Source organism: Theropithecus gelada, chromosome 6 (genome assembly GCF_003255815.1).
Source record: "Theropithecus gelada isolate Dixy chromosome 6, Tgel_1.0, whole genome shotgun sequence".
In the NCBI taxonomy this organism is placed as follows: domain Eukaryota; kingdom Metazoa; phylum Chordata; class Mammalia; order Primates; family Cercopithecidae; genus Theropithecus; species Theropithecus gelada.
The window spans coordinates 134,924,215-134,938,653 of record NC_037673.1 but is presented as its reverse complement, the minus strand read 5'-3'; the positions used below and the strand labels follow the sequence as shown (position 1 = coordinate 134,938,653).

Below are 14,439 nucleotides of genomic sequence, written 5' to 3'. Positions count from 1 at the left end.
CTACTGGCCAGGACTCCTCCACACTATTCCGCGCAGCCGTGACGCACGCAGACCGCAGCACTTCGTCAGCGAAGAAGCCGCTGGGCGCGAGGCGCTTCTTCGCGGCTTCTCAAGCACTGTTCAAACCGCGCGTCGGGTCCAAGTGCCTAGCTTCGCGTCACAAAGCCTCAGATGTCCATCCTATTAATGGAGAAGGGACTGAAAAGACGACGACCCCGGTCGTCTCTCTTTAAGAACCACCCCCATTCGAGCCTGACGGGGGCTCTAAATAAACTCGCGAGAGCCACCGGCTTCCGCCCGCTTCCTCCTCTCGGCTTGCCGGGCCGGAAGAAAGGTGGCACCTCCCACCCCCCCTAGCCTCTACCTCACAAGACAGCGCGGACCCAGCTGCGGCCAATCGGCAGGTTCATTGTAGGCTGCGGGGCAGAGAGCCAATGAGAAGTCGCGGCGGACGCAGAGCTTCTCCTCACTCGCACCGGCCCCCTCCCTTCCGCCCGCCGCCTTCCACTCCGCCCCTGGCGGAGGAAGTGATGTCACAGGCCCCATGTGAGCGGATTGCAACACATGCAGCTGCCTGGAGAGAGGGAGCCGGTGTCCTACGTCAGAGCCGCCGCCGCCGCGGAGCCGCCGCCGGGGAGGAGCAGCCGCTGCCGCCCAGGACTGGGCCCTTAGGTAAGGCACGGGGAGGGAAAGGCCGGCGACCTCTGTGGCGAGCTGCGCCGGGCGGGAGGAGAGGGCCTCTCGGGGGTGGCGAGGAAGGGGGCCGCTCTGCCCCAGCGGCGGCGCTAACTCTGTGGTCTTGGTGTCTCCGGGCCCCGCCGGGCCGCTCTAGGGAGGAGGAGGCGAGAAGATGGCGGACGACCCCAGTGCTGCCGACAGGAACGTGGAGATCTGGAAGATCAAGAAGCTCATTAAGAGCTTGGAGGCGGCCCGCGGGTGAGCGCCGCGTCCGGCACCCCCCGTGCCCTCTTGGTTCCCGGACCCCTCAGGATGGACGCCCCCGCGCCGCATGGCCAGATGAGGAGAACCAGGCACTAGCCAACTCCCGCCTTCTGGATCTCTGGGTAGTAGCCCCTGACCCAGGGGCGAGGGTCGTTGCGGTTGGCCCGAGAAGGGGTCCTTTCCCCGCATGGGGGTAAGGGGCCCGCGCTCCCCGGGTTTAGATCACTCGGCCCCCCTCGTGGTAGGCCACCGCTACTTTTTACCCCTCCTGGGCCCTTAAGTCCAGCTCCTCCCTCTTCGGGCTCCAGGTGCTGCCATCCGACTCGGGTACTATTGTGGCAAAGTGCTCGGCCTTCCTTTCCCAACGCCCTTCCCTGATTTCCTCTTCTCCCTTCGTTCCTCAGCCAGGCCTCATTAAAATGGCCTCTCCCTCCTGGGCTTCTGAAACCCGGGTGGGTGAAGTTTGGATGGGACGGGAAGCAGAGGTGGTCAGGGACAGCTTGTTCCTGATTCGTGATTGCTCTGGGTTTTCCACCTGTCCCAAGATGACTTCTCCCAAGTCCTCTAATTACCCTGGAGCTTCCTGGTTTTAGCTGTTCCAGGACCCACCTATAGACTGAAAATGCCAACGTATGCGCGATGTAAGGAGTGTTGGGTAGGTTTTGGTTAATGAATCTGCATGTGTATGTCCAGGAGAAATATGGATCAGGAGGTCGTTTGATAGAAGTCATAACTACAGAGTCCCTGCTGGCATTTATCTGAAACTGGTGGGGATATCGCTGTAGAAAGGCTTCTAATGTACTTGATGCTTGTTGAGTGAGATTCAGAATTGAATTAAATGAGCTTTGAGTCTTGTACATTTTGATAAGAAACTGTAGGTGTGTCCATTGTGGGAAGAGTAGGCTAGATTAAAATTAACTGTGTGTGTGTGTTTTGTTTTTAATGTTGTTCGTTTGAGGAAGGTGTGCCAGAGGTATTCCTGTTTCCTTTATTACTTTATTTTGTTCCTTTCCCAGTCATAGAAACTTTTTATTTACAGGAAGTGCCCCCCCCAAAGAAAAAAGTGTTTGGAACATTATTACATACTTGTGTGTCTGAGCATTCTTAGAATAGTAGAATGGCCTGCCTCAGGCCATGTGAAAAGTTGATTTCAGCACAAGAATTTGACATTCTGGTTTCCAGCCCAGGATTGTCGTTTATGGGTAGATTTGCAATTTTAGAATGACGGCCCCTTCAAGCTCTTCATTATTACTGTTTTATGAAACAGGATGTGCTTAATTGTACTGAAGGCCCAGTTCACAAGTTGGTTTTGCTAGTGTTTTGTTCTTAATAAATTAGGGACAGTTCTGTTTGGAATGAGGCTTCTAAAAGTTTGGCCCCATTCAGTGACTTGGGCTTGTGCTCACTCCTTCGGTTTACTGGAGAAACGTTAGTTTAATATGAATCGCAGACAGCAGCTTATTTTTTAGTCCTTAGGTTTTTCTTTAAATTTAATAGAATATTCAGACCTTCTTAATAATCTTACAGAAACTTGTGCCATATGGTAGAGTGAACAGTTATTCCCAAAATGTGAGAATACTGTACAGAAAGGATAATATAGGTCACGACCCATTATATTGCACTACCAAGAATGAACCAGGTTCTTTTGTTTCGGTAAGATCTTCTGTTTTGTTACTTGAAGCTTTCTTTTTTTTTTTTTTTTTTTTTTTGAGACGGAGTCTTGCTCTGTCGCCCAGGCTGGAGTGCAGTGGCCAGATCTCGGCTCACTGCAAGCTCCGCCTCCCAGGTTCACACCATTCTCCTGCCTCAGCCTCCCAAGTAGCTGGGACTACAGGCACCCGCCACCTCGCCCTGCTAGTTTTTTGTATTTTTAGTAGAGACGGGGTTTCACCGTGTTAGCCAGGATGGTCTCGATCTCCTGACCTCATGATCCGCCCATCTCGGCCTCCCAAAGTGCTGGGATTACAGGCTTGAGCCACTGCGCCCGGCTTACTTGAAGCTTTCAATCCAGTATTGCATTTTATAGATTGCTGTTGTTGCAGTATTAAATATAGGTGGATGTGATCTGTGGATTTGTTCTTACTACTTTCATTAGCAGGCAGGTTCACACATTTTAATTTGCATATGCTATATTCTCTGAAACAGTCCAGAAAATTAAATCATGACTATAATTTACCTGTTTGAATGAAGTAACGTTGAAGATGACATTGCTTAATAAGTAACACCATTCCTTTCTACTGCTTGATGAAGGAAACTCATTCTTAAATTTTGTTCTACCCGTATTACCTAGCGACTAGAAACTTTTAAACCCCTCTTTAAGACTTTTGAAGGCTTTACCTCTTTGTTTAGCAAAGTTCAGTAGAGTTTAAAGCATGCTAAAAATGAAGTTATAAGGCACAACTTGTTTTCCAAGTTGTTGAGTTTTGATATTTTAGACATGATTAAGCTGTCTAAAATAGCTGGAACATCTTCCTCTAAACATTGTGGTTAATAATCATGTCCTACTTTGCTTTTAATCAGGATTTGGTTGCATCTTGATCCCATGGAAATTTAAAATTTTGGCCATCTCTGAGTATTGATAAGGGAGTCAGAAGATTCCCCAGTACATACTAGTTTTTGGAGGTGGGGAATATTTTCATTGCCAACTTGTGTTAAAGTCAGACTCTAGATTTTCATAGATAGGGTACAGTGAAAAATGTTCTTCCTACTTTACCTAGTGATAAAATATTTCTAGGAGAATTGTAATGGGCTTTAAAGACAAAGTGGATGGCAAAATGAATCTGTATTTGCTGATGTTTTGGGGGTACTCTGGTTTTCAGGAGGAAAACTGAGGTTGTTTTCAGGCATGGTTGTTAGCACAAGATATTGAGACTTAGTGGTGGAGTAACAGTATTGTTTTGGAAATGAAAAAGCCCTTTCCTCCCCTTAGCAGTGTAGAATTCTAGGCATGGGAATCAAGGATTGGTTTTTAACAGTAGTTATTAAAAGATGCTAGAATAAGAGTGATTTTGAAATTAAGATAATCTTATGTGGTTATCTCTTGACATATGACCCAAATTTAATGTAGCTTGAAAAAGAAACCACCTGCAAAATGGGCTCACTAACTACATCTTAATAAAGGGAAGTATGTTGACAAAATAATTTATTAAGCACATACCATATTATAGACTGTGCTACAGTACATTGTTAAGTCATTTAATCCTCATAAGTATTGCCACCATTTGGTAGACAAGGCACCTGAGGCTAAGAGATAATTTGTCTAAGATGTCACAGCAAAAATGTAGCACAGTTCAGAACTTAAACCAATGTGCTATACGAGGTATATTTTGTTTTCAGAAAATACAAAACTAGATTTCCTTAAAATGTAGTCTGAGCTATAACAAATTCTATTTTATATTACATGTGTGTGGAAGAGCATTTATAGAGGCCAAATTACTAAAATGGGGAACTTGATAGTGTTCTGTTTTGTAACCAGCATCATATTTAATCTTCTGAGTTGAAAGGAGTGTCATGCATAAACTTGATTTTTAATTTGGGTAGAACATTGTTACTTGGTTTCAGATAAGCCTGGTCGAATGTTAGTTTGTGTGTGCTAGTAAAATAACCAGTTAATTATTTTGGTAGACATAGGCCCCACTTAAAGTTGATGGTAGTTCTTCCCGGTTCATGATTGCTCCTGGTATATTCTCCACAGTTGGCTAATGAAGGACAAATGTATACGTAAACCAATACTGTGGTTGAGGGTATCTTGAATAAGGAACTGAAACAGGTGAACGTATGTTGGAAAAAGCGGGAGAATTATTGGTTGTTTTTTCTCTTGGTGTTTTCTGTGCAGGCGAGTGGTGGCCTCAGAAATAGTTTTGGACACTATCGTTTTAAGGTAATGTTAATAAAATCATAGCTAGAGCCTGTCCTAGCCAGGGACAGTGGTGAATATGACAAAGGAATGGACAGTGTTAGTTTGGGTTAGATTGTGTCGGTGGGTGTTAAAATGTCTTTTCACTTATCTTCACTAGGAAACCTCACGTGTTTCATATCTAATGAACACTTGGTCAGATAACCCTCATAGCCATAACCCTTGTTTGAAGGTCAGTGCAGCTTGCAAACTTCTGCTGTAGTGTTTGGGCATTTTAAAAACTGGTTACTTAAAAATAACTTGTTGATATCTTAACTCTAAATGAAATAAAATTAGTTGTTCCTGCCCCCAAATATAACCATTTTTAAAGAATCCCCACTGAATTCCTCACATTATACAGAATTAAAAGTTAATGTTTTGGTGAGATCATTGAATAGGTTAATGTTTTAAATCTTAGAGATAATATGAACAGCTTGCTTAATTTATATACTTTGAATAAATTAAGGTATGTTGGATGTGTTTGAGTACCTTCCCTAAGTAAAAATTGTTGGTTAATAGAATATTCACCTAAATGGTGGTGGTAATAATGTTCTCAAAGCACTGAATTTCACATTTTTTTCCCCCTCACTATCCTCAAAGGGCTGGTTGTAGCTAAAGTGCTACTTTGTGGTCTTTGATACAAATACCTGAACCATTTAAAGTTCAGGCTCATAAAGAAGACCTTTTTTGTCCTCTATTCTGGCTCTTTCCATGCCTCCCTCCCCCCAAACTGATGGTTAGACAAGTTAAAAGACCACATGAGGACTAGGCACATTGGCTCATATTTGTAATCCCAAGACTTTGGGAGGCCAAGGTGGGCAAATCGCTTGAGGTCAGGAGTTCAAGACCACCCTGGGCAACATGGTGAAACCTTGTCTCTACTAAAAATACAAAAATTAGCTGAGTGTGTGGTGGCTTGCACCTGTAATCCCAGCTACTTGGGAGGCTGAGGCAGGAGAAATGCTTGAACCTTGGAGGCGTAGGTTGCAGTGAGCCGAGATTGAGATTGCGCCACTGCACACCAGCGTGGGCAACAGAGTGAAACTCTGTCTCAAAAATAATAGGGGCTGGGTGCGGTGGCTCATGCCTGTAATCCCAGCACTTTGGGAGGCTGAAGTGGGCAGGTCACAAGGTCAGGAGATCAAGACCATCCTCTCTAACAGTGAAACCCTGTCTCTACTAAAAATACAAAAATATTAGCCAGGCATGGTGACGGACACCTGTAGTCCCAGCTACTCGGGAGGCTGAAGCAGGAGAATGGCGTGAACTTGGGAGACAGAGCTTGCAGTGAGCTGAGATTGCACCACTGCACTCCAGCCTGGGCGACAGAGCAAGACTCCATCTCAGAAAAAAATAATAATAATAAAGACCACATGAGGAAAAAAGTCAAGAACTAGACTATTTTAGGTTTTGTGAGAAGAGATGAATATAGAACAAACAACTACAGACCTCTCTCACTCTTTCCAAATTTTGGTTTCCACATGTGTGACTATGGACATTACTCTTGGATTAGGTGGTGACAGTGAGATAATACAGGTTAAAATATCTAACACCACATTTGCCACATAGAAAGTGCTCTGTAAATGTTAGCTCTTTCCTTTTGTATATGCAAACATTGATTCTGCAGAGATATCCTAATGGAGAATTGTATTATTAAAGGATCAGGATACAGATGCCACAGGTCTGAACTATGAGAAAGGGAAGAAATAAGTGAGAGAGAAAAGAGGTAAAGGGAAGAGGGCAGAGTATATATGTTAGAAAGGATGTGGTGGTGGTCTTTAGTTTCCTCCAAGTATGTAGGCTGCCTGCTTCAACTCAGAACTAGTCCTAACAGCTGTTGTATCTGGCATGGTGTTCTATGCACTGTGAACCTAATAAGCAATTACTCCCTTTGAATTTCAAGTCGTGATAGACTTCCTATTATAATAGCAGATATACTTACCCTTCCTGGGAGGGAAGGCTTACTGTGGACATACTGCAAGGTAAGCGAGAGTACATAGTTAGAATACCATTTAAGGCAGGGTGCTGTGTAGGTTATAGGTCTTTCCTATCTTCCACACCAGTTGTACCCTTTCTTCAGAGGGCTTGTTTTCTTTGAACTTGAGATTGAGGGTCAGCCCAGTACAGCACCACCCCCTGTCCTGGGATGGTACTTCGTTGTTAAAAAAGTTAGTGTCATCTTTGCAGCAGGGCTAAATGGTCTTAGATCTTATTTGAAGAGTAGGAAGGAGAAATTTGCCTTCCCACTGCTGGATCTGTTCAACTAAGAGGCTGGACAGTAGAAATTACTTCTCAGTCCAGCCTATTCTCTAGGGATCTCAGAATAGAACCTTCTCCTAGGATACATTCTGTAGGTGTCTTTCAATTCTTCAGCAGCCTGCTATCTTAGTGAGGGGGAGAAGGAATTAGGAAGGTTCAGGCTTTTTTTCTCCGGCAGGTTAGAAATTGAGAGTCTGAGGTTTCTCACTGAGTACAGTCCTCAGAGAGTATGATGAAGCTCCCTCTGATACGGTTTTATCTTATGCCATTTGACACACATCCTTGCCCACTGTCTTTACTCTTCTCACAATCCTTTCAGGTTCAGAGGACTTGACATTTTCAGGTGCGTGACAACTGGCTCTTGTCATACAGATAACTCTGCATGTTGAGTTTGTACTCTTGATTTCACATTTTCATTTGTTCTTCTAAGGTCTCCTTTAGAAGAATGATCATAGGCCGGGCACGGTGGCTCACGCCTGTAATCCCAACACTTTGGGAGGCCAAGATGGACGGATCATGAGGTCAGGAGATCGAGACCATCTTGGCTAACACGGTGAAACCCCATCTCTACTAAAAATACAAAAAAAAAATTAGCCGGGCGTGGTGGCGGGCACCTGTAGTCCCAGCTACTCGGGAGGCTGAGGCAGGAGAATGGCGTGAACCCGGGAGGCAGAGCTTGCAGTGAGTCGAGATCGCGCCACTGCACTCCAGCCTGGGCGACAGAGTGAGACTCGGTCTCAAAAAAAAAAAAAAAGAAAAAAAAGAAGAATGATCATAACCAAAATAAAGGTTCTTTTTGTTTTCCTGCCATGTCTGTGACCTTATAAACTAGATTTTCCTCCAAAATACACATATAAGTATATGAATATGAAGCCCAGAAATGCACTTTTACTGTTAACCAGTAAGCTAATGGGCTTCACCAAACACCTGCTGTGAGTTGGGCACTAGATATTTTGGAAGAAATATGTAATAAAATGAAAACATGATCTGCCACACAACCATGGAATTATAATATAAACCATTTTCAGCTCCGTATCAGTGAGTACAGAATAACACAGTACATGTTGAAGGGGATTTAGTAAAAGCAGATGATTAAAGTCTTTTTTTTTTTTTTTTTTGAGACGGAGTCTCGCGCTGTTGCCCGGGCTGGAGTGCAGTGGCCGGATCTCAGCTCACTGCAAGCTCCGCCTCCCGGGTTTATGCCATTCTCCTGCCTCAGCCTCCCGAGTAACTGGGATTACAGGTGCCCGCCAACTCACCCGGCTAGTTTTTTGTATTTTTTTAGTAGAGACGGGGTTTCACCGTGTTCGCCGGGATGGTCTCGATCTCCTGACCTCGTGATCCACCCACCTCGGCCTCCCAAAGTGCTGGGATTACAGGCTTAGAGCCACCGCGCCCGGCTTGAGACAGAGTCTTGCTCTCCCGTCCAGGCTTGAGTGCAGTGGTGTGTTCTCGGCTCATTGCAACCTCTACCTCCCAGGTTCAAGCAATTCTCCTGCCTCAGCCTCCCGAGTAGCTGGGATTACAGGTGTGTCCCATCAAGCCTGGCTAATTTTTTTTTTTTTTTTTTTGAGACAGAGTCTTGCTCTCTTGCCCAAGCTAGAATGCAGTGGTGCGATCTCAGCTCACTGCAATCTCCACCTCTCAGGTTCAAGCGATTTTCCTGCCACCGCTCCTGGCTGAAATTCATCTTTTATTAAAAGGAGATTATAGTGAGCAGAGACTTTGTCACTGCACTCCAGCCTGGGCAACATAGCCAGTCTCCATCTCAAAAAAAAAAAAAAGCCAATTATTCATCCATTGGCTTCAGTTTCCCCATCTGCTTCATGGGTGAAATAATGTTTTTTTTCTTCTTCTTCTTCTTTAAAAAAGGTAACATTGGCTGGGTGTGGTTGCTCATATCTGTAATCCCAGTACTTTGGGAGGTCTTGGCAGGTGGATCACTGAGGTAAGGAGTTCGAGACCAGCCTGACCAACATGGTGAAACCCTGTCTCTACTAAAAATACAAAAATTAGCTGGGTGTGTTGGCACGTGCCTGTAATCCCAGCTACTTGGGAGGCTGAGGCAGGAGAATTCGCTTAAACCCAAGATGCAGAAGTTGCAGTGAGCCATTACCAGCCTGGGCTATAGAGGGAGACTGTGTCTCAGAAAAAGAAGAAAAGAAAAGTAGTTTTCTGAGGATGAGTAGCATACATTTTGACCCCCCCTTATAACAGCTCTGTGTGAAAAGCTATTATTGCCATTTCATGGATAAAGAAGTTAGAGTACATACAGGGAGTAAATAGCTGCCTAATATCACAGCCTTTAGTAAGGGTCAGTGCCAAATTCTGTACTCCTTCTCTGATTTCAAAGCCTGTGGTGCTAATTCATACAACACTACCTTGCTCTTTGGCAAGTATTTATTTTGCTGAATAGAGATGTCTCCCATTCCCTTCTGAAAGGAAGACTCTTGTCCATGGACATTTGTAATTTTGTAGAAGGAGCAGGTGTGCTGAGACTCAGGTGCAAAGATTTAAAAGAAAACAGGCATGCCATTTCCACCCTAGGAAGAACTTGGATACTGAACGTGTTTATTCTTGACGAATATCAGGGGAGAGAGAAATAACTTGTTGCAAAATCCCTCCCCAGAAGCTCATTCATATATTAGAAAGAAGATCCAAGTAGTGAAGTGGTGAATCCTGAACACTGGTTGTGATTGCAGTCTCTTGCTTTGCACTGTTGTAAGAACACTAGAGAAATTTTCCAGCTTCGAAGCTGCTTCCTGATGGAATATTCCACTGGGTTTTGTGAAGATCTTTTAATTTTTCTTTTTAAGACTAATAATGCCTATCATTATAGAAAAAGTGTACACACTCTACCAGATGTGTACATTTTTGTTTTAGTTGACTGAGTAAATCTTTGTTCTTTGGGGGATAAAAAGCTAAAATGAACCTTTGTGAACTTTATTCTGAAAATGTTTGGATATCTGAGTTATTCTGTACCCTAGGGGGGAGGTTGCTGTAATGTCTCAGTAAGTTCCGGTCTTGGTATTTCTCCCATTTGGTAATAGCATCTGACTCTAAGGTCAATTGCATAAACCAATTTCAGGTAACTTTCCTAGTCCCTTTGAAGGGTAACAGAATCATCCCTCCTAATGCTAAACCTTTTATAAAAGGCAGCCCCATCCACCTCCTAACCTGCCTCATAGATGGTAGTAGCAGCGGGAGTGGGGTGGCATTAATGTGAGGATCAACAAAATTAAAATGAGATATTTCATAAGGGGTGGTTTTGTTTAGTGCTGGTTTTGTTATGGTAAACGCCTAATAGTATGATGGTTTGAGCTTTTAGGTGCAGTGGAAGTTGGGGACAGTTAGTCAATTGAAGGCACATTAGTTCCTCTCCAAGGACTGACAGTTTGTTGTTGGTTTTTGTTTTGTTTTGTTTTGTTTTTGAGACAGAATCTTGCTCTGTTGCCAGGCTGGAGTGCAGTGGTGATCTCGGCTCACCGCAACCCCTGCCTCCCGGATTCAAGCAATTCTTCTGCCTCAGCCTCCTGAGTAACTGGGACTACAGGCGCCCGCCACCACACCCAGCTAAGTTTTGTATTTTTCGTAGAGACTGGGTTTCACCACTTTGGCCAGGATGGTCTCGATCTCTTGACCTTGTGATCTGCCTGCCTCAGCCTCCCAAAGTGCTAGGATTACAGGCGTGAGCCACTGCGCCTGGCCAGATTTTTTTTATTGGTATTTTATTTGGTAGTTTAGAATAAATCTCTGATGTTTGCTTAGAAGAGTATATAGAGATGATGGTAGGAATTGGCCATTTATTCATTTGTCCGATGTTTGAGTGCTGCTATGTGCTCAAATGATTTCTGCCCTCAAGAAGCTTATATACACTTGGGCTGGGCGCGGTGGCTCATGCTTGTAATCCCAGCACTTTGGGAGGCTGAGGTGGGTGGATCACTTGAGGTCAGGAGTTCAGACCTGTCTGGCCAACATGGCGAAACCCTGTCCGTACTAAAAATGCAAAAATTAGCCGGGCATGGTGGTCCACACCTGTAATCCCAGCTACTTGGGAGGCTGAGGCACGAGAATTGCTTGAACCCGGGAGGCGGAGGTTGCAGTGAGTTGAAATGGCACCACTGTACTGCAGCCTGGGTTACAGAGGGAGACTCCGTCTCAAGAAAAAGAAGCTTATATACACTTACTGTAAACAGTGTGTTTCGTTGTTTGATACTTGGTGGAAGAGAAGAGAGAAGTTGGGTATCAGGTCCCTTTGAAGTGACTGGCCATAGGTTATATCAGAATACTGAACTCATGCCACAAAAGTTTTAGGAAGGAATGAATTTCTGTGGAATTTCTGTGGTTCTCCCTTATGATAAATTACAGAGTATCCAGTGTTCTGGCCATATTATTTTTGGTGTAGCTCTTTTTTTCTGTGGAAGATTTGGCAAGTCCTGTAATCCCATAAAGGTGACCATCATCTGCTACTACAAAATCAGCTCATACTTCAGGACTTAACAGGATTCAAATAAGACTCCAACCCCATCTGATATTACCTCTCTCCCCTCCTCATTTCTAGTTGGGCTGTGCTGCTACTTTCCAACTGGTACTACTGGTGGAGGGGAGGCAGTAGTAAAGAACTAGAGCTCCATCTCATTACCATTTAGTGATCAGTTACTATCTGTTCTCCAAGCTAGGCACTTGACATATATGATCTTGTAGAATCCTCATAACCTTGTGAAGTAAGTAGAAACTGAGACCCGCAGGGATTTCTGTGGTTTGCCTTTGGTCACACAGCCATTAAGTGATAGAGTTGGACATGAGTCTGAATCTGGGCTCCTCCTATTCTGTTCCCATATTAACTCCATATAAAAAAGATCATCTTAATTTAAAAGTTTAAACTTAGTTTTACAAATTTGGGAAAAGAAAAATAGAAAACACACAGTGAATAAAACAATGACAGTTTTGGAAATGGAGTAGAAATTGAAGAGAAACTGATTTTCAGGTGGTGATCCATGTAATACTGCTGGCTTAGTGACTCCCGGAAATGATCTGGCTGAGATTGATTGATTGATTTTTTTTTTTTTTTTTTTTTTTTTTTCTCCAGGCGGAGTCTCACTCTGTCACCCAGGCTGGAGTGCAGTGGTGCAATCTTGACTCACTGCAAGCTCTGCCTCCCGGGTTCATGCCATTCTCCTGCCTCAGCCTCCCGAGTAGCTGGGACTACAGGCGCCTGCCACCACGCCCGGCTAATTTTTTTCTATTTTTAGTAGAGACGGGGGTTTCACCATGTTAGCCAGGATGGTCTTGATCTCCTGACCTCGTTATCCACCCGCCTTGGCCTCCCAAAGTGTTGGGATTACAGGCGTGAACCACGGCGTCTGGCCTCTGGCTAAGATTTAAATTGAGCTTTGTGAGGTAGGCACAGATGGGAGCTTGAAAAGGGAAGTGGTGAAAAATTTGGCCATCCATTCCCTCGGCACAACCCAGCCATCAAACCCTGGGATGAAAGCTGCTTGGAGAGCATATACTGTACATCCCAATTAGGGAGTATAGTAGGCAGTCTCTAAAACATTCCTGGTCCTAACCTGAAAGTAGTTACGTGACTTACAAGTGATGACTTGGATGGCAGAGTACTTGAAGGGGAGTGAGTATTCGGGCTGGTAAAAGTTGAGTATCTCTGAGCTGTCACAATTCATTATGGTTGTATTATAGCTAGGTTGTCTTAGGTTGTGGGGGTTTTTTGTTTTTTGTTTTTGTGCTGCTATAACAGAATACCACAGATTGGTGTTATGGTAAGGGCCTGCTCTCTGCTTTTAAGATGGCACCTTGAATGCTGCATCCTTTCTTGGGGAGGAACACTGTTCCTCTCGTGGCAAGAGAACAAAAGAGAGATGGCCCACTCTTATGAGCACCTTATTTTATCGTGTGTGTGTGTGTGTGACTATAGCTGTCAAGTCTTATAAGCACCTTATTTTAAATAGCAGCATGAATCTATTCATGAGGGCAGAGCCCTCATAACCTAAACACATCCCATATGCCCCACCTTTCAATACTGTTGTGCTGGGGATTAAGTTTCCAACACATGAATTTGGGGGGACACCTTCAGACCATAGCATAGGGTAAATGCAGCAAGTGACCTCTCTGGGTTCTTCTTCTTTGGGTGGAGGTGAGGTTGTGGAAGCTTGTTACCTTCAGCTGACCTAGAGATGACCCTGTGAAGAAAGCAAGCAAGATGCAGTGATTCTCAACCCTAGTTCTGCATTTTAGAATCTTTCGTATTTGAGGCCAGGCACGGTGGCTCACACCTGTAATCCCAATTCTTTGGGAGGCCAAGGCAGACAGATCACTTGAGGTCAGGAATTCGAGACCAGCCTGGCCAACGTGGTGAAACCCCGTCTCTACTAAAAATAGCCAGGCATCGTGGCGTGTGCCTGTAACCCTAGCTACTTGGGAGGCTGAGGCAGGAGAATCGCTTGAACTGGGGAGGTGGAGGTTGCAGTGAGCAGAGATGGCGCCACTACACTCCAGCCTGGGCGACAGAGCAAGACTCTGCCCCAAAAAAAGAACCAGCTGGGCATGGTGGCTCACACCTGTAATGCCAACACTTTGGGAGGCTGAGGTGGTTGGATCATTTGAGGTCAGGGGATCAAGACCAGCCTGGCCAACATGGCAAAACCCCATCACTATTGAAAATACAATTAGCTGGGTGTGGTGGTGGGCGCCTGTAATCCCAGCTACTTGGGAGGCTGAGGCAGAAGAATCGCTTGAATCCAGGAGGCGGAAGCTGCAGTGAGCCAAGACCACACCACTGCACTCTAGCCTGGGCAACAGAGCAAGACTCTGTCTCAGAAGAAAAAAAAGAATCTTTCATATTTCAAAATTGAGACTCTCTCACCCAAAATCATCACCACCCTCTCTCTCCCTATTTGGAAACTATTGAGTCAGGATGGAGGAAGAAGGGATCTTTTCTGTTTGAGCATGTATTCTTTTATTTTGCTTTTTTAGAAAGCTCTAAAAGGATTGGGGGCGGGGAAGTATGCAGACTGAAGTGTTCTTGAGCGTTGTTGATGATGGTGAACATTGATGAAGATCCTTGGGGGTCAGGCGGGCATGGTGGCTTGCGCCTATAACCTTAGCTGCTCGGTGAGTCTGAGGTGGGAAGAGCGTTTGAACCCAAGCGTTCGAGACCGGCCTGGGCAGCCTTGTGAGATCCTGTCTCTAAAAGAAAAAGAAAAATTAGCTGAGCATGGTGATGTGTATCTATAGTCCCAGGCTAGGGTGGGAGGCTCACTTGAAGCCAGGAGTTTCCAGGCTACAGTGAGCTATGATTGTGCTAAAAAAAATAAATTATCTTTCTA

The 14,439-nt window shown here is 44.8% G+C and overlaps 1 protein-coding gene across 7 annotated transcripts in view; it reads left to right on the top strand.

Moving 5' to 3' along the window:
- Positions 1-468: 468 nt before the first annotated feature.
- The window catches only part of ETF1 (eukaryotic translation termination factor 1), a 38,194-nt gene continuing 24,223 nt past the window's right edge, over positions 469-14,439 (top strand). For 2 of the 7 annotated variants that reach the window (XM_025387490.1, XM_025387494.1), the window contains exons 1-2: positions 469-672; positions 833-936. In XM_025387490.1, the coding sequence (XP_025243275.1) occupies positions 851-936 (86 nt within the window). In that variant the 5' untranslated portion in view covers positions 469-672; positions 833-850. The other 5 variants (XM_025387492.1, XM_025387497.1, XM_025387496.1 and 2 more) reach the window with 4 other exon arrangements.